The sequence below is a fragment of the Chiloscyllium punctatum genome, chromosome 12 (assembly GCF_047496795.1).
Source record: "Chiloscyllium punctatum isolate Juve2018m chromosome 12, sChiPun1.3, whole genome shotgun sequence".
Lineage (NCBI taxonomy): Eukaryota > Metazoa > Chordata > Chondrichthyes > Orectolobiformes > Hemiscylliidae > Chiloscyllium > Chiloscyllium punctatum.
In genome coordinates this window covers 21,940,675-21,960,981 of record NC_092750.1, presented here as the reverse complement: position 1 = coordinate 21,960,981, position 20,307 = coordinate 21,940,675, and the positions used below count along the sequence as shown (strand labels likewise).

Here is a 20,307-nt window from a genome sequence, read left to right as displayed (position 1 = left end):
TAACTAATCTCGATCCTTTATATTATTATTTATGAAGGAATCCATTACTACAGTAATGAGGGAGGATATCCTAGACAGGTCTTCAAATGGGGGCATTTAATTAGAGCTTGGAAATGAAAAAGAGATGATTGCTTTGCTGGGACTATACTACAGGCCTCCCAACAGAGGGAGATAGAGGAGCAGATATGTTGGCAAATTACGGACAGGTGTGAGAGGAATAGCGTTATAGTTGTAGGGGATTTCAACTTTGCTAACATTAATTGGGATCACCATAGTGTGTTAAGATTAGATGGGGTGGAATTTTTAATGTGCATCCAGTATGTAGAGGGTCCTAGTAGAGATAAGGCAGTGCTAGCATTAATTATAAGGAATGAAGCTGATCAAGTGGTTGAAGTTTTAGTGGGTGAGCATTTTGGGAATAGTGACTATAACTCTGTAAGATTCAAATTCAATATATAAAGTGATAAGTATAATGCAGAAGTTAAGTGTCTATATTGGGGGAATGTTAATTTCAATTTTATTAGACAGGATTTGGCAAACTTAGTCTGGGAACAGTTACTTACAGCTAAGCTGACATTTGGAAAGTAAGAACCTTTTAGAAGTAGTATAGTGTAAATTCAGGGCCAGTGTGTTCCTCTAAGAGTAAAGGGGAAGGTCTGCAAGCCTAGGGAACACTGGATGTCAAGCGATATTAAGAGGTTGATAAAGAAAAAGAAGGAAGCATATGTCAGGTACAAGGCATTAAGAACAGGGGGAAGCCCATGAAATGTGTAAAGTGTGAAGGGGTTGCTCAAGAAAGCAATTAGGAGGAGCCATGAAATATCTTTGGCAGATAGGATTAAGGAAAACCCAAGGCATTTTATAAGTATATTAAGAGAAAGAGGATTATCAGGGAAAGAGTGGACCTATTAGAGATCCCCAAAGGGCAATCTGTTCATGGAGCCAGAGGATGTGGGTGAAGTCTTAAGTGAATATTTCTCATTTCTGTTTACAGTGGAGAAAGGTATTGTAGCCAGGATTTTGGTTGGGATGGTGAGGTTCTAGATAAATAAGGAGGAAGCAGTAAATGTTTTAGTTGGCATAAGTGATTTCAGGCCACATAAGCTGGTAAAATAGGCAGAGCAATAGCAGGTGGAATTTAATCCTGATAAGTGTGAGATGGTGCATTTTGGGAGGTCTCATAAAGAAGGGACATACAGAATACATTTTAAGTCCTTAAGTAATACTGAGGAACAAAGAGACCTTAGTGTATAAGTCCATAGAACCCTGAAGTTGTCAACACAGGTAGACAGTGCAGTGAAGAAGGCAGATAGGATGGTTGCCATCATTATCCAAGTCATACAATATAGGAGCAAGGAAGTCTTGTGGTAATTTTATAAACTTTGGTCATGCTAAATGGAATACCGTGTGCAGTTCCTGTCAGCACACTCTCAGTAGGATGTGACTGCACTGGAGAGGGTGAAGAGGAGATTCACCAGGATGTTGCCAGGGAAAAATATCTCAATTATGAGGAGAGACTGGATAGGCAGGTTTGTTTTCCTTGGAGCAGGGGGGAGACTGAATTGGGGGAGTGGGGGGTGGATCTGATTGAGGTATACAAAATTATGAGAGGCAGAGACAGTGTAGATCATAAGAATTTTTTCCCCATATGTCTATATTTTGCCTAAAATCAGAGGGCACAAGTTCAGGCTAACGAGTAAGTGGTGTCGAGGAGATCTGAGGAAAAATATTGTCACCCAGAAAATACTAGGAATATGAAATGTACTGCTTGAGAAGGTGGTGAAGAAGATACTCTTAACATTTTAGAAGCATTTGTTTGACTACTTAAAATTTCATGGCATAATAGACTACGGACCAAGAGCAGTTACATGAGATTAGTGTAGATCAATGTTTGCTAGTCAGCATATATATGGTGGCCTGAAGGGTCTGTTTCTGTGCTGTATGACTCTTGGAATTTATAAGATAGGATCTGAGTGGGAAAATATTTGGCAAGTTGAGTATGATGCAGGATAATGTTGTTGTCTTTGGCAGGAAGAATACAAAAGCAGAAGAATACAAAAGCAGAATAATATTTAAGTGGAGAGATACTCTAGAGTTCTGCAGTGCAGAGGGACCTGGGTGTCCTTGTACATGAATCACAAAAAGAAAGTAAGTGTTAATTAGGAAGACAAGTAAAGTGTAGGCCTTAATTACAAATGCTTTGAAGTATGAAATTAGGAATGGCTTGCTACAACCATTGATGAGGCGAAAGTGAGGACTGCAGATGCTGGAGATTAGAGTCACGATTAGAGTGGTGCTGGAACAGTTATGTACAGTTTTTGGTCTCCTTACTTATGAAAGGCCATATTTGTATTGCAAATAGTTCAGAATATGTTCACAAGGCTGATTCCTGGGATGAAGAGTTTGTCATAAAAAGCAAAGTTGAACAGGTTTACATATTCATATATTTTCTGATTTATATAAACATTTGGAGATGTGTATTGAGGACAAAATCTCTAAATTTGCAGATGATACTAAACCAGGGGAGAACTGTGAATTGTCAGGATGATGCTAAGCAGCTTTAGATGGACTTTGATTAGTTGGCCAAATGGACAGATTTGGCAGATGAAATTCAATGCAGAGAAATGTGATATAATTCGTTTTGGTAGAAGAAATAGGACAGACAATACAGGCTCAATGCTACAACTTTGAGGGAAGTGCAAGAGCAGAGGGGCCTCAAGATTCACATGTAAAACTTTCTGAAGGTGGTTAGGCAAGTGGGCAAGTTGTTAAGTAGGTTTGTAGAATCCTTAGATTTATACATGGAAGCATAGAATATAAACACAAAGGGAGAACTAGCCATTTGGATACAGAACTGCCTTAAAGGTAGAAGACAGGTGGCGGAGGGTTACTTTTAAGACTGGAGGCCTGTGACCAGTGGAGTGCCACAAGGATTGGTGCTAGGTCCACTACCTTTGGTCATTTATAGAAATGATTTTGATGTGAACATAGGTGGTATAGTTAGTAAGTTTGTAGATGACACCAAAATTGGAGGCGTAGTGGACAGCGAAGAAGGTTACCTCAGCATAGAACAGGATCTTGATCAAATGGGCCAATGGGCTGAGGAGTGGTAGATGGAGTTTAATTTAGATAAATGTGAGGCACTGCATTTTGGGAAAGCAAATCTTAGCAGGACTTACACACTTAATGGTAAGGTCCTAGGGACTGTTGCTGAACAGAAAGACCTTGGAGTGCAGGATCATAGCTCCTTGAAAGTAGAATTGCAGGTAAATAGGATAGTGAAGAAGGCATTTGGCATTGAGTCAGTTTATTGAGTATTGGAGTTGGGAGGTCATGTTGCGGATGTACAGGACATTGGTTAGGCTACTTTTGGAATATTGTATGCACTTCTGGTCTCCTTCATATCAGAAGGATGCTGTGAAACTTGAAAGGGTTCAGAAGAGATTTACAAGGATGTTGCCAGGGTTGGAGGCTTTGAGCTATAAGGAGAGGCTGAATAGGCTGGTGCTGTTTTGCCTGGAGCATCAGAGGCTGGGGGTAACCTTATAAAGGTTTATAAAATCATGAGGGGCATGGATGGGATGAATAGAGGAAGTCTTTTTCCTGGGGTGGGGAAGTCCAGAACTAGAGAGCATGGTTTTAAGGTGAGAGGAGAAAGATATAAAAGGGGCCTAAGGGGCAACTTTTTCACTCAGAGGGTTGTGTGTGTATGGAATGAGGTGCCAGAGAAAGAAGTGGTAGCTGGTACAATTGCAGCATTTAAAAGGCATCTGGATGGATTTATGAATAGCAAGAGTTTAGAAGGATATTGGCCAAGTGCTGGCACTTGGATCTCTGGTCGGCATGGACAAGTCGGACCTAAAGGTCTATTTGCGTGACTGTACATCGCTATGACTCTAAGTGATCCTCCACCTCTACAAATAAATGGCCAGACCTCATATGGAATATTGTATTCAATTCTGATTGCCTCATTATAGGAAGGATATGGAAGCTTTAGAGAGGGTTCAGAGGACATTTACTAGGATGCTGCCTGGACTGGAGGGCATGTCTTATGAAGAAAGGTTGAGGGAGCTGGGGCTTTTCTCACTGGAGCAAAGAGGATGAGAGGTAACTTGATAGAGGTGTGCTAGATGTTGAGAGGCATAGATAGAGTGGATAGCCAGACACTTTTTTCCCAGGGCAGAAATGGCTATCATGAGGGGACATAATTTTAAGGTGATTGGAGGAAGATGTCAGATGTAAGTTCTTTACGCAGAGAGTGGTGGGTGCATGGAATGCACTGCCAGCATTGGTAGTAGAGTCATATACATTAGGGACATTTAAATGACTCTTGGATAGACACATGGAAAGTAATACATGAAGGTTAGTCTGATCTTAGAGTAGGATAAAAGATCGGCACAATGTCAAAGGACGAGGTGCCTCTACTATGCTGTGCTGTTCTATTTTCCAGGTACCTTCTTTATGGAAGGATGGTAGAGCCTTGGAGAGAGTACAAAGGAACTTTATTTTAATAAAATTTACCAGGAATGAGGGATTTTCGAAGCAAGGAAAGATTAGAGAAATTGGGCTTATTCCTCCTTGGACCAGAGAATATTAAGAGGTGTGTTGATGTGTCGATGTGTTCAAAATTATGAAATGTTTTGATTTGTTAAAGAAGAATATTCTGTTTCCATTCATTGCTATGTCAATAACTAAGGATGACAACTTCAAAACTGTTAGCAAGAGGGCTAGAAATTAGATGACGGGAAACTTCATAATTGAGAGAGTTGTTAGGATTTAGATTGCACCACCTGGGAGAATAATGGAGGTGGATTCCATGGAAGGTTTCAACAGAAAGCTGAATGTATTTTAAAGGTGATGAATTTAGAAGGCAACGGAGATGGGGCAGGAGAACGATACTAGCTGGGTAGCATTTACAGTTCTGAGGAAGGATCACTCGACCCAAATCTGATTTTCTCTCCATAGATGCTGCCAGAACTGCTGAGCTTTTGCAGCAATTTCTGTTTTAGCTCTTTGAGGAGCCAGCAAACACATGATGGATCAAATGGACTCCTTCTGTACTGTAAGATTCTATAATTCTAGGTTTGACCTACACCAGTTGGCGTTTAGAAAAATGTGAAATAGAATATTGATGACATCAATTTAGGAGTCTAGATTAGAGTGGTGCTGGAAAAGCACAGCAGGACCAGTTCAGCCAAATGAATGAGAGTGTCAGTGGAAGAGTACTGTTGTGTACATTGGGGGCGGAAGAAGTGGTGAGCTTGGAGGCCCTGGTCATGGTGGGTGGAGGTGTAGAGGGATTGGCTGAACTGGTCCTCACCCTTAACAGTTTCTCCTTCGGATCCTCCCGCTTCCTCCAGACCAAAGGGGTACCCATGGGCACCCATAATGGCCCCAGCTATGCTTGTCTCTTTGTTGGTTACGTAGAACAGTCCATCTTCCGTAGTTACAGTGGCACCACTCCTCACCTCTTCCTCCGCTACATTGATGACTGCATTGGCGCCACCTCGTGCTCCCGCAAGGAGGTTGAGCAGTTCATCAATTTCATCAACACGTTCCACCCCGACCTTAAATTCACCTGGACCATCTCTGACACCTTCCTCCCCTTCCTGGACCTCTCCATCTCCATCAATGACGACCGACTTGACACTGACATTTTTTTACAAACCCACCGACTCCCACAGCTACCTGGATTACACCTCTTCCCACCCGACCTCCTGCAAAAATGCTATCCCGTAGTCCCAATTCCTTCACCTCTGCCAATCTGCTCCAAGAGGACCAGTTCCACCACAGAACACACCAGATGGCCTCCTTCTTTAGAGTCTGCAATTTCCCTTCCCACGTGGTTGGAGATGCCCTCCAACGAATCTCATCCGCATCCCGCCCTTCCGCCCTCAAATCCCACCCCTCCAACCATAACAAGGACAGGACCCCCCCACCCCGGTCCTCAACTTACACCCCACCAACCTTCGCATAAACCGCATCATCCGCTGACATTTCTGCCACCTCCAAACAGACCCCACCACCAGGGATATATTTCCCACCCCACCCCTTTCCGCTTTCTGCAAAGACCATTCCCTCCGTGACTACCTGGTCAGATCCACGCCCCCCAACAACCCACCCTCCTGTCCTGGCACCTTCCCCTGCCACCACCAGAATTGCAAAATCTGCGCCAAACCTCCCCCCTCTCCTCCATCCAAGGCCCCAAAGAAGCCTTATTCATCCATCAAAGTTTCACCTGCACATCCACCAATGTCATTTATTGTATCCGTTGCTCCTGATGCGGTCTCCTCTACATTGGGGACACCTTCTCGCAGAGCGCTTTAGGGAACATTTCTGGGACACCCACACCAATCAACCCCAACGCCCCGTGGCCCAACATTTCAACTCCCCCTCCTACTCTGCCGAGGATATGCAGGTCCTGTGTCTCCTTCACCATCGTTCCCTCAACACCTGACGCCTGGAGGAAGAACAACTCATCTTCTGCCTCAGAACACTTCAACCCCAGGGCATCAATGTGGAGTTCACCAGTTATCTCATTTCCCTTCCCCCCACCTTACCCCAATTCCAACCTTCCAGCTCAGCACTACTCTCATGACCTGTCCTACTTGCCAATCTTCTTTCCCACCTATCTGTTCCACCCTCCTCTCTGATCTATCACTTTCATCCCAAACCCCATCCACCCATTATACGCTTTGCTACCTTCCCCCACCCTCCTCCCTGATCTATCACCTTCATCCCCACCCCCATCCACTTATTGTACTCTTTGTGACCTTTTCCCCACCCCCACCCCCTCCAATTTATCTCTCCACCCTGGAGGTTCCCTGCCTTCAGTCCTGATAAAGGGCTTTTGCCTGAAACATCAATTTTCCTGCTCCTAGGATGCTGCCTGACCTGCTGTGCTTTTCCAGCTCCACTCTAATCTAGAATCTGATTTCCAGCATCTGCAGTCCTCACTTTTGCCTAGTTGACACCAATTTGGGAGTTTGCTAATGCTGAGGAGGTCTACAACAAATTACAAGAAGACTTTAATATGCTTAATGAATGGGCTAATAGTTAGAAAGTTAATTAATACAGACAAATATGAGATAATACATTTTACTACAAATAACAGGGAGGTTACTTATTACTTGAAAGTCTAGTTGGCGTAGATCAAAACTGATCTTTGAGAATAAAAGTCAATAAATAAATTCAGGGAATGCAGAGGATAGAAAAAGCAGATAGAATTGAGTTTCAATAGATCAAAGATTGGTTAGTCTGTAGACAACAGATACTTCAGATATAAGGGAGTTTTCAGGATGGTAACCTGTTACTAGCCATTAGGGATCAGTGCTGGGGCCACATATTATTGATTTGGAAGAGGGAAGTGAATGTACTACATTCAAATTTGTGGATGAAACAAAAATATTTGGAAAGTCAAGAAGTGAGGATAGCACAAAGCGTCTACAGAGGATATACATAGGTTGAACAGTGGGCAAAGAAATGGCAGATGAAATATAATGGAGTAAAATATGACGTTGTGCACTTTGGCAGGAAGAATAGAACAGCTAAATGTTATCCAAATTGAGAAGGACTGCAGAAAGGTATAAAACAGAAAGATTTGAGGATCCTCATGAATGAGTCATATCAAACTAACATTAACGTTCAATCTGTAAAAGGAAAGGCAATTGGAATAATGGCCTTTATTTCATGGAAAATGGAATATAAAAGTAGGAAGGTTTTGCTAAAACAATACAAAGCATTAGTCAGAATATAGCTGGAATAATGTGAATAGTCTTGACTTCCTTACCTCAGCAAACATATACTGGCATTGGAGCTAGTCCAGAGAAGGTTGACTAGGCTAATACTATGGATGGATTATGTTATGAGGAGACTTGAGTAGGCCTGTACTCATTAGAAGAAAGAAGAATGAGAGGCAAACTTATTGATTCTTAGGCAACTTGACAGGATAGATGTAGTTGAGGGAAAGTCTAGGACCAGAGAGCACAGTCTTATAATAAGGAGTCATCCATTTAAGACAGATGTGAAGGAAATGGTGGAATGTGGAGGAATTTCTTCTGAATCTTTGGAATTTTTTTTACCACAGACGGCTGTCGAGGTTGGGGTTGTTAAGCATTTTCAATGTTGAGATGATAAACTTTTATTCAGTAATAGAATAAATGGTTATAGGGAAAAGACAAAGAAGTAGAGTTGAAGATAATCAGATCAGTCATGATCTCAGTGAATGATGGTGTAGACTCGATGTGCTGATTGGCCTACTTCTGCTCCTACATCTTACCATCTTATGAATTTGAATTTTCTCTACTTTTTTGATACATCAGCTCGGAGCAGTGATCTAGAAGATGCAGAGACAGCATGCTGCCTTTGAGTTCCTTTTCTCCCCTTCCTGGTTTGGGGAGGGTAGTACTATTCATAAGAAAGGAATAGTATATAGTAGGGTATATAGTAGGAATAGTGTATTCCTTAGTGTATAGCTGCCATGATTGGTGATCAGAAACTGACAGCATAAACCCTGATGCAGAGAAGTGAGGGAAAGGGGATGAGAAAGTGCATTAACCTGGTTTGAAACCCTGCTTCTTCTCAGTTCTTGTCCTTTTAGTCAAAAGGCCTATGGCTCCAAGATTGTTCTACTGAGTCACTTGAGGGCATATAAGTCATGAAGCCTGGAAGATGGCACAATTTTGAGGGATGATGATGACAATGAGCTGCTAAAAAAAACTCTGAAAAGCCCCATCCAGTCTTTCTATATCGTCATCCAGTTCAATGGCATTGTTTATATTCTAGATTATCAACTGAAAAAGATATAACAACATGGCCCATAGCTGGGAAATTAAATTTAGAGTTTTCCTTCTCTAAGGCAAGTTGACAAGCAAGGTTGATGAGTCGCACATGCTCATATCTATTTGGTTTTGAGGCACCAGACATTCACCTTCACACCTTTGCTCACAGTTCTAAATATGTGATGCTGGTCATAAGAGACTGTTTGTGGATGAAAACTATCAACTCAACGTTTTCAAGATCCCAATCCTTCTTAACCCTTTGATCCCCAAATGTAACGCTCTTCTAAATGGGCACAGTACCAAGTGACTCAACAAAAAGCAGACTCAATGGGTCAAAGGGCCTCTTCTGTACTGTTTGATTCAATGAGAATGATGAAATATGTGAAAAAGATGAATTTTTTTGTTTTTGACATCTGTCAGTTGTGGCACATAGCAAGGACAGTGGATCCCATACATCAAATGTCCTTCACTAGTTAGAATACTCAATTGTACTGACATTGTGTTCAGGAATTAGCTGGAGGAGAAGGGAAATATGGCTGTTATAAGATTGCATTTTGGTAAAAGGAGGCAAAGGCATTAGCATCTCCTTTAAGACACCAGTATCATGAGCAAAAAGTTGCAGTTTCAGTGGACCAACATTGAAATCAGTGGCAAGGTGAAGCAATAATTTATCTTATTCCAAATCAAGAAAGTAGCAAATGGTACTGGTTCCAATTTTAGCCTTATAATCAGGAAAGTGTAAGTTGTCAACAGCTAGTGAGACAATGCTTTTTTGTTGATAACAGAATGGTCACAGATATAAATTGAAAAGTCCATATGATTAAAACATCAAAAACAAGAGAGGCAATTAAGTATAGAAAATAAGAAAATGTCATTTGTCTGGTATAACAACGAGAAACAACAAACTGATGAGATGCTAATTTTCTGGCCAAATGATGAGGTATAACATGAAATCTTTTTGTAATTACATTTGATAATGTTATTTTTGCAGTGTCTCTGTGGTGGAAATTATATTTCATTATATTTATTTCACAAGAAATTATATATCACGAGTAATGATGCATAAAATAGAAGCTTTTTCAGATTGAAACTTTAAAACTAATTACAATCATCAGCCCATAACTAGCTCATTTATGTTTCTCCAGGGAATTTTGACTCTCACCTCTGAATTCTTCTATACTAATTAGCCTAGCACCGTTCCTTTACATACCTATAAATCAAACTTTGCATACCCTAAACTAAGCAACGTGTACCACACTTGCTTTCCTTGAATTTCATTTTAATTTCTCCACTTCCCTGCAGCAATCAGACTCCTGATACTGGCTTTGGGACATGAGCACCAAAAATAAAAAAACGTATGGAGAGAAGAATTTTGAAAAGAATGGGAAGAGATATGAGAGGAAAAATAGAAGGTATGAGCCATGTGGATAATGGTTGTATTTTGGAGGTGGATACAAAATGCAAACACATTTTAAAAAGATGATGAAAGAGCATCAGAGTAAGTTCGGGCCAAAATGAGTCCTCATTGCTTTGTTATCAAATTGTTTTCTATGACTTGGGTTGATGAATTTCGAGGACTTGAGTTACTCATGAATAAGTGTGATGACAGAAGTGCTCCCACCATTAACTTTTATAACCAACAAAATAGCTTCTGTACAAACTAATCATAAGCAGCCATTGATTAAACAACAGTGAGCCAGCAAACAGTATGCTGTTTTGAAGCTAGATTCCACCATCTGCCATGGTGGGATTTGAACCTGGGACTTCAAAACAATACCTGGGTCTCTGGATTAACAGCCCAGTGATAATACGACTAGGCTATTATCTTCCTCTAGTAAGGATGTGTGAGACATTGCTGAGGCCACTTTTAAAATACTGCATTCAATTCTGGTCTCCCTGCTAAAGGGAAGATGTTGTTAAACTTGAAAGGATTCAGAAAAGATTTACAAGGATGTTGCTGGGATTGGAGTGTTTCATCTATTGATAGAGGATTAATAGACGGGGACTTTTTTCTTTGGAGCTTTGGAAGCTGAGGGGTGACTTTATTGAGGTTTATACAATCATGAGCGGCATGGATAAGTTGAATAGCCAAGGTCTTTTTCCTAGGGTAGGGGAGTCCAAAACTGGACCGCATAGTTTAAGATGAGAGGGGAATGATCTAAAAGTAAAGTGAAGGCCAACTTTTCCATACAGAATGTAGTGTGTGTATGGAACGAGCTGGAGAAGATGTTGTGAAAATGGGAACAGTTGCAAGATTTAAAAGGATCAGTATATGAATAGGAAGGGTTGAAAGACATTTGGGATAAATGTAGACAAACAAATTTTGGAAGTGAGTAGACAAATGGGACTAGATCAGTTTAGGATATCTGGTCAGTGTGGATGGGTTGGACAAAAGAGAGTATTTCCATATCATTCTACATGGGAGCCATTTGGATACAGAACTGGCTCAAAGGTAGAAGACAGAGGGTGGTGATGGAGGGTTGTTTTTCAGACTGGAGGCCTGTGAACAGTAGAGTCCCACACTATCAGCACAAGCCAGGAGCATGCTTGGATACTCCCCACTTACTTGGAAGGTTGCCTGGAACTCCAATAACATTCAAGCAGATTGACACCATCCAGGATAAAGTAGCCCACCTCACTGGCACCATATCCACAAACATCCGTTCCCTCCAATACTGATGCTTGTGTACTATCTACAAGATGCACTGCAGAAATTCACCATACATCCTTAGACAACACCTTCCCAATCCTGACCATTTCCATCAAGAAGGACACCAGAAACACCACCACCTGCAGGTTTTCCTCCAAACCACTCGCCATCCTGACTTGGAAACATGCCGGGTCATTGTCAACTGCTGGAAAAGAATCAAGGAGAAAGATGACATCTTCTATTAGCAGGTCCATATCAAGGAGAAAGAGGGGAAGCAACTCATCATTCTTGATAGCCTCAAGCGTCAACTGTTGATAGCAGTTCATGGTCAAGCTAGACACCAAGCAATGGAAAAGGTGATTGCCCCAACTGGAGAGCTGTGTTATTGACTGGAGTGATTGCTGATGTTGATGACATTTGTCATAATTGAGCATAGCACAGAGATAACTTCACTCTGGCATGAGATATCTGTTTGAGAAGAAACCACTAGAGATCTTTACAATGGATTTTACTGTCTTTGATCCCAGTAGTAATGGTTCTCAACACATTCTTGTACTCATGGGTGTCTTCATCAAGTTCACACAGGTCTTTTCTATTCTTGTCCAAAAGGCCTCAATTATAGTCAGAATCTTAGTGTGTAATTGGGTTGACTGTTTTTGTCTTCCCAGTCAGATTCACGGTGATCGGGGCATATCTTCAAAAGCAATACCCACACGAGCTTTGCTAGGTCTATCACATTATCAAGAGTCACCCACCACCCTCTAAATTCCAGAGGGTAATGGACAGAGCAAATCATTCAGTTATACTCTGTCCATATGCATACCTTGCCTCTTGAGGGTAAGGTGAAGGAGTTGGTTTATGCTTATAATAGTGCCCCACATTCATCTGTCGGCTGTTGTCTGCATTATCTGTTCTTTAGTCAAGACCCAGTCTTTCCTGTGGACCATCTCTTGGTCTTAATAGCACTTCAGATGGAGATGGACAGCCCAACGTGTTGATAGCTGAGCATCATACTGGGCTAGGTCAGGTATTCAAGATGGAAACCAGGAGGACTGAGAGAGAAGTGCCGAGATGGAAAACATTGAACAATTGCAAAGCTAGTGACAAAGGCCTTTCAATCAGTACAAGAGTATTCCTCCAAATTTTGAATGTGAGCGGACACAATAAGATGCAGGATGTCTGGAATCTTCAACCCCACAGAGTTATTGAACAATTGGACACAATGTCACACTTACGTTGATGATCTGGAGTACAGACTCAGAAAATAGTTTACGATTAGGAGATTGTTGAGACCAGTTGTCTGTGGGTGTTATGCAAGTAGCTTAGTATTACAGAACCTGAAGTGGCAGTGCATCTTGGCTCAAATGAAGTGGTTAATGATAAGGACTCCTGGAGTGAGTTGAGGTATACATCCACAGTAGGGAAGCCCAGTGCGACCCTGGAAAATGGCATTGGAATAACTGAAGTGGAGAATAAGTCTGAAGCACCAGGATTTTGATCATGTAACTCCTAAAGACCTGACCATCTCAGACCCCCGCATGGGTGACTTGCCACAGAGCCTGGATCCCTTGGAAAGTACCAGTACAGATAAGAAGCTGAGAAGATCTTGAGCAAATAGTGGATATCACCACAACATTTATCGATTCCCAGCTGTGATACATAAAAAGAGCACTGCCACTAATGTGGACCCAAGCATTCCTGTCATCAGGAAGCAATTGAACCTGCTAATCACACAACTACTTAGCAATAAGTCATTGTGCACTCTGTGTGGTTACTGGGTTGTTAAGTCTCAAGCAAGAAAGTTTTAAATGAAAATTCCAGCAACAGGTGTGACAATGCAGGAGGGTGCTGAATAGGGAAGCTGGAGCAGTCAGACAGACCCTCTCTAGAGAAAAAGAATGTCTTTTGAGTACATAAGCCTCATGGGGTGAAGGATCAGATAGACAAGGGATTTTGTCAACCAGATGTAAACTATGGGCCTAATTCCTTGTAAGCGCTGTGTCTTTTATTATCTTTGACTTCCGTTCATGTTTATAACAACCTGGCATTGGAATAACTGAAATAAAGAATCTTTGCTTCATGATCTTTAGCCATCCCTGTGTTCAAATCTCATGCTACATTATTGAATGGCAGTGCAGGCTCGAGGGGTCAAGTGGTCTATTCTCATTCTCTATTCATATGTCAGTATTATGTTTCAAAGTGCTGGGACAGCAATGTCAGTAAGCAGTACGATAATTACAATTTTGTTTTATTTATGCAATGCAAACCAGACATTGGATTTCAAAGGCACTTAAAATCCTTCACTTTTAATTTAAATATTCAAATATTAAACTGAATGCCTGAATTAAAATAGAAGCTAAAATATGATAGACAGGCTTTTAAAAGAATTTGTCTTTGAGAATATATGGAATGTTTTAACTACTTTGGAGAAATTTGACATTCTACAAAGACAAAAGCAATTGGCTGTTTAGCATCAGTTATGATTTTAGCACACTGTTAAAAATGGAGTTGTGACTCATGAATGAATGATATGGAAGTTGCAGTCTTTGGGAAACTCCAGAGTGCATCCTGTGGAGGAGGTTAAACTCACTGACAACAATGTCTGAATTTCCATGTTGTTCTGAGCATATCCAGAAGTTGCTGTCTGTGTCAGTTAAGTAATGATGGCAACATTGACAGTTTCATACAGTAAGATTTGATTCACTATCTCCTATTAGATAGAATTTGTCTCTTGTTTAGATTTTATTTAAACCTACTTCTGACAAAGCTTTTGGCCAACTACAATAATATTACCTTATCTTCTGGCTCTCTGTCACTCATACTTTGCAATTGTTAGCTGTTAATTGAATACTGTTAGAGGCTGTAGTGATTCTAATGAGGTCAGCCAGGTGGACCTCATAGAATATGAGTTTCCTGATCAGGGCTGCTGATCTGGTGCAATCAGGGAGCCCTGACTGACAGATAAGAACAGAAGTGTGCAGTGTCCACCAACACCCTGGAGTTGTTCAGGGAGAGGTGGGTGCCACAGGGAGTGGAGTGCATTATTTCCCCCTTCAACTCTATTTTGATTTAGTCCCTATCCTCCCCTTCACCTTTTTGATCACGCAGCATTGCCCTTTGATGTGAAGGGCAGTGCTTATCACTGGCCACTCGAGTATTTTTCATATCTTCCTGGTGGTGGAAATTGAATAAAGGTTCGTGCACTTTGTGTCTTTCACTGTGTCTCACACCTGCACACACACACCATGGGTGCTGGGGAAAAAATAAGCACTACCGCAGTTAGGCGGTAGTGTGGGGGGTAAAAGAAAAAAAAAGATTTAAAAGAAGAAAAAAAAGAACAGAAGTATGCAGTGTCCACCAACACCCTGGAGTTGTTCAGGGAGAGGTGGGTGCCACAGGGAGTGGAGTGCATTATTTCCCCGTCCAACTCTATTTTGATTTAGTCCCTATCCTCCCCTTCACCTTTTTGATCACACAGCATTGCCCTTTGATGTGAAGGGCAGTGCTTGTCACTGGCCACTCGGGTGTTTTTCATATCTTCCTGGTGGTGACAATTGAATAAAGATTCGTGCACTTTGTGTCTTTTACTGTGTCTCACACCTGCACACACACACACACACACCATGGGTGCTGAGAGAAAAAAAATTAAAGAAAAGAACAGAAGTGTGCAGTGTCCACCAACACCCTGGAGTTGTTCAGGGAGAGGTGGGTGCCTCAGGGAGTGGAGTGCATTATTTCCCCCTTCAACTCTATTTTGATTTAGTCCCTACCCTCCCCTTCCCTGTTTGATCACACAGCATTGCCCTTTGATGTGAAGGGCAGTGCTTGTCACTGGCCACTCGGGTGTTTTTCATATCTTCCTGGTGGTGGAAATTGAATAAAGATTCATGCACCTTGTGTCTCTCACTGTGTCTCACATCTGCACACACACACACACCATGGGTGCTAGGGGAAAAATAAGCACTACCGCAGTTAGGCGGTAGTGTGGGGGTTAAATTTTTTAAAAAGAAAAAAAGGAAAAAAAATAGAAATCTGACCTGCATACATCCAACTTCGGTGCTGGGGAAATAAAAAGCACTACCACAGTTAGGCGGTAGTGTGGGGGTAATAATAAAAAAAACAAGAGATGGTATACCTGTTGTCTTTCACTGTGTCTCACACCTGCACACACACACAACATGGGTGCGGGGGTGGGGGTGGGGGGGGAGGAAATTAAGCACTACCGCAATTAAGTGGTAGTGTGGGGGTAAAAAAATAAATAAACACGATTGTCAGGCATCCTGTTCATTCTGAGAGCTGGCTCTGAGAGAGCCGGATCAGTGTATGGACTCTCCACAAAAAAACAAGAGATGGTACACCAAAATAAAGAAAAAAAAAGAACAAAAGTGTCACATATCCTGTTCATTCTGAGAGTTGCCTCTGAGGGAATTGAATCAGTGTCAAGGACTCTCCCCATATAAATAAAAGAGGACTTGGTGATGGGTTATCAGCCTATGTGACATTATTTCAGAGGCATTATAAAATTATTAACTAAGTTGTAATCACACTGATAAACAGAGAGTTTTGATGCATCCGCATTTTGAATAAATAGTTAAAAAAAAGAGCTACTTTAACCCAACAATGACCAAACTAAACATAAATGCAGATGTCTTCCTGGATTAAAAACAGGATACATTTATCCATTTTTAAAATGCTTCTGTTAATATTTGATATATAAATTTAAGAATAGATAATTGGCCTTGTTGAATGGGAGAAAGTGAGGACTGCAGGTGCTGGAGCTCTGAGTTAAAAAGTGTGGTGCTGGAAAAGCACAACAGGTTAGGCAGCATCTGAGGAGCTTGAGAGTTGATGTTTCGGGCTTAAGCCCTTCATCAGGAATGAATGGCTTATGCCCGAAACATCGACTCTGCTGCTCGTCAGATGCTGCCTGACCTGTGCTTTTCCAGCGCTGCACTTTTCATCTTTGGTTGCAGAATAGTCCACTCTATATGATCCTACGTATTTGAGAATATTGTTATAGAACAAAGATCTGCATATATTACAACCATCACTGATGGTTGTAAGACATTTGGCACATACTGTGGCTGTGAACTCTGGTTTGTTATTGAAAGCTTTGTCTCTTGCAGTGCTGTGGTTGTATCCCCACCTCTGAGTTCAAGTTCCTCCTGCTATAGAGGTGTATAATAACATATTTGGATGTTAATTATGAAGTATCTATAGTTGCAAGCCTTTCCTTCTTTCTCATGTCAGTAAATGTGTGAATCAAATTATTCTTTCATCTGGCTGCATTTTGAGTAAGACTTGGGAAAAAAAGAGATTAGCAATAACAGGGATGTCTATCCTTCAGCCTATATTAAAAGCTTTTCTTACCTGACGCATTTTAGTACCAGACATAGATCCACTGTGGTCAATTACAAAGATGACATTTTTAGGGATTCTGGTTAGATTTGCTGGAGCAAAATGGTGGACAAAATATCCATTTACAATCTGAAAAAGAATGCACCATTAATAAATCAGAGTAAAAGGACCTATGAGATGTCCATTTTAAGTATAATGTTCAATTACCTGAACAGTACCAGCCGATAGATCTCTATTGACATCATACTTTATGATGAAGTCTCCATCCAGAACAGTCTCATCACAATCAGGACATTTGCGTTGTTGCTCAAGAGTTGGTTTGAAGGAAACATGGCCCTGAAGAAGCAGTGATGCAATCAATTTTTGCAGTAACTATTTAGCTAAATATATTTTTTTAAGTAATGGTATGTACCTACCCTTGTTGCCGACAGTGTCTTTTTCACAATTGAAGTCAGATTATTTGGTAAGAATTTTGCATCAAAATCCAGAAAGGCAATGCCTTGTGGTTCAAAGATATGTACATCAATCTGGAAACAGCGATTCAAAATGTAAGAGAATTTAGTCATCCTTAAACAGGAAATAAGAGACATAATTAAAATATATTAATAATGTTAGAAATGTACCTGAAAATGTTTGACAAGCTGCTTAGGTTTTACTCTGATTTGTATTTCATATTTCCCCAAATGACGTTTTAATAATTCTTCATAAGTTAGTTCAAAGGTGACCTTTTTTGTTGGTCCAATGTTTACTGACACTTTGAACTTCTCCATTTTTCTTCCAGATGCTCTTTGGAAATTAGAAAAAAAAACAAGTTAAAAAATTGGTGTTACGTACATGGAAGATAATGGATCAGTTTTATACCTGTTATATATTGAGGTAGAACCATTCCTTAACTTCTTATGATATTACTGTTGTTTTGTGAGAATTATATAATTACGATGAGGGCTAAAAATATCCAGTTTTGAGTGGAGCATAAGAAAAACTTGCAAGATGTATGAGGACGTTGCCATGATTGGAAGGTTTGAGCTATAGGGAGAGGCTGAATAGGCTGGGGCTATTTTCTGTGGAGTGTTGTAGGCTGAGGGATGACCTTGTAGAACTTTATATAATCGTGAGGAGCATGGATAGGGTGAATAGTCAACGTCCTTTCCCCAGGATAGGAAACTCCAAAACTAGTGGGCATAAGTTTAAGATGAGAGGAAAAAGATTTAAAAGGGTCCCAAGGGCAAAGTTTTCATGCAGAAGGTTATGCGTGTATGGAATCAACTGCCAGAGGAAATGATGGAGGCAGGTACAATTATAACATTTGACAGGCATCTGTTTGGGTATACGATTAGGACGGGTTTAGAGAGATGTAGGTCAAATGCTGGCAAATGGGACTGGTTTAATTTAGGATATCTGGTCAGATTGGATGACTTGGACTTAAGGGTCTATTTCCATGCTGTTCTAAGACTCTATGACTTAGGACATCCTAAACCTCAGCTTCTGAATTACCTTTGAATTGTGTTCGCTGCTGTGAGCGAAGACAGCAACCAATTTGCCTACCATAAATTTGGTTGAGTGGGAGAGCGTGGAACACACTGCCTACAACAGTAGTACACTCACCAACTTTAAGGGTACTTAAATGGTCATTGGATAGACCCATGGGCGAAAATGAAATAGTGTAGGTTAGATGGACTTCAGGTTGGTTTCACAGGTCTGCGCAACATCTAGGGTTAAAGGGCCTGTACTGCGCTGTAATGTTCTATGTTCTATAAGATCCAACAAAGAAAGGATAATCTGTTTGAAACGTTAATTGAAGGAACTCAGTTGGATCGTAGGAAATATTGTTAAGGTATAATTCCGTACCAGTGTAGTGTCTGAATTACTCAAGTAGGTCAATTCTGTGTAGTTAATACCCTCTATTTATTGTTCTGTTGTTATCAGAGCTTAATAATATCAATTAAATTAAATGTAAGAATTGCATCAAACGTCACTAGTATATTTACGGAAATATCTAAGCAGAAGATTTAATCTGAATTAATTGCTTGATCCAGGTATTCTTTGTACTGTTAATAAAATACACACGTTATTTTTTCCAGAGGTAAGGTATTTCTACAGAACCTATGCATTCAACATGTCAGTATTTTGAGAAATGGGGAGCACATTGTGCTTTCCTTGAATCAATCTCAAATGAGGGTACTGTTTCCTAAACTGTACCATGTCCCTCCACCTTGCCTAGAAATAGTTATAATGCATAAAGTGGGTGGAGCTCTGACATTATGGGTCTCTGCCCAATTTTCCAATAAAATCTTCTTGACCTGCCCCTTTAGATTGGTTGGTTCCAGTCAGTAACAGTGTGTTATCCAGCATTAATAATATACTTGTCAGAAACTGATTAAATAGGTGGAGTGCTTCTATGAACATTCAGTATTGCAACCAATCTCTACGTGCAGGCATCCAGAATGGGAAAGAATTTTATAGCATTGTTACCCTATAACTTCTGAAATTTCATTCCCAGAGGATTTCCTGCTGGTTCACCATAGTATTGGAGAAATTTGAAAAAATATGAGTGCATAGAATGAGTTAGCCAGGTGTTTTGAAAATTGCCTTGGTAAGAGATGACGATAATGGACAAGTGATTGTATGTTGGAAGTGGGAGTGGGCACTGCTCACTGGAATTTCATGTATTTATTCTTATCTCTGTAATTAAGACTAACATGGGCATTATCATAAGGTATTTCATTTGGCAAATAGGGTGGGGAATAAACTAGTGAAAAATGGGGGTTATTAGTTAAATGCTAGGAAATTGTTCTTACTTTACAAGTCCTGCAGTCTGTCCCCTTGAAACTGCTTTTTGGTACTGTTGCTGAGCAACTTCTTTCTCTTTGACAACTCCCACATATGTCACTCCATCTAGAGTCCTAGAGGGAAAGAAAACACATGGATGGTATAACAGGGGTTTAATTCATTATTTTATCTCATATATCCTCCACTGGTTTCTTCTTTTAATCTACTATTTTAATAATACTTACTCTGTTCAAGAAGGAATGTATACTTTGCTATGCTTTTAAATTAATAAATGACACCTTAAGACATATTTGTCCACACAGCAGGATCATCCTGAAAAAACTGAGTAAACACTGTACAGTGGATGCAAAAAATAGAGTAGAGGTTTGTCTTAAACATAGAGTCACATAGATCTCTGAGACAAAGAGATGAAGAGCCTTGGACAAGTGAATTTTGGAGATGGAGAGAAAAGAGGAAAGATTTCAAAAAAACTGGGAGGGGTAAATTCCAGAGGCATTGACGGTGTAAATATCTTGGAGTCACGTAACAAATTGAAAGAGGAAACATTATTTTAAGGCACAGCAAAATCAGAGATAAGATTAAAATGAAACTTGGGAGGCATAAAGTAAGGAGAACTAGAAACTATGAAAGAGACAATTTCAAGAGCATGGGATGTACAGCAGAGAAGCCAACATCAGTTGCAAACCTCTTTTTTAAAAAAACTAACAAATAGAGAATGAGTGGAGAAGT

At 40.6% G+C, this 20,307-nt stretch overlaps 1 protein-coding gene across 2 annotated transcripts in view; it reads right to left on the bottom strand.

The window, feature by feature from the left end:
* Positions 1-20,307, bottom strand: part of LOC140483682 (inter-alpha-trypsin inhibitor heavy chain H3-like) — an 86,965-nt gene that overhangs the window by 54,256 nt on the left and 12,402 nt on the right. For both annotated transcript variants that reach the window (XM_072582053.1, XM_072582055.1), the window contains exons 5-9: positions 19,587-19,691; positions 17,412-17,574; positions 17,205-17,315; positions 16,996-17,124; positions 16,801-16,917 (exon numbers count right to left, since the gene is read on the bottom strand). In XM_072582053.1, coding sequence (XP_072438154.1) covers positions 16,801-16,917; positions 16,996-17,124; positions 17,205-17,315; positions 17,412-17,574; positions 19,587-19,691 — 625 coding nt within the window. The remainder of the gene's footprint in view (positions 1-16,800; positions 16,918-16,995; positions 17,125-17,204; positions 17,316-17,411; positions 17,575-19,586; positions 19,692-20,307) is intronic.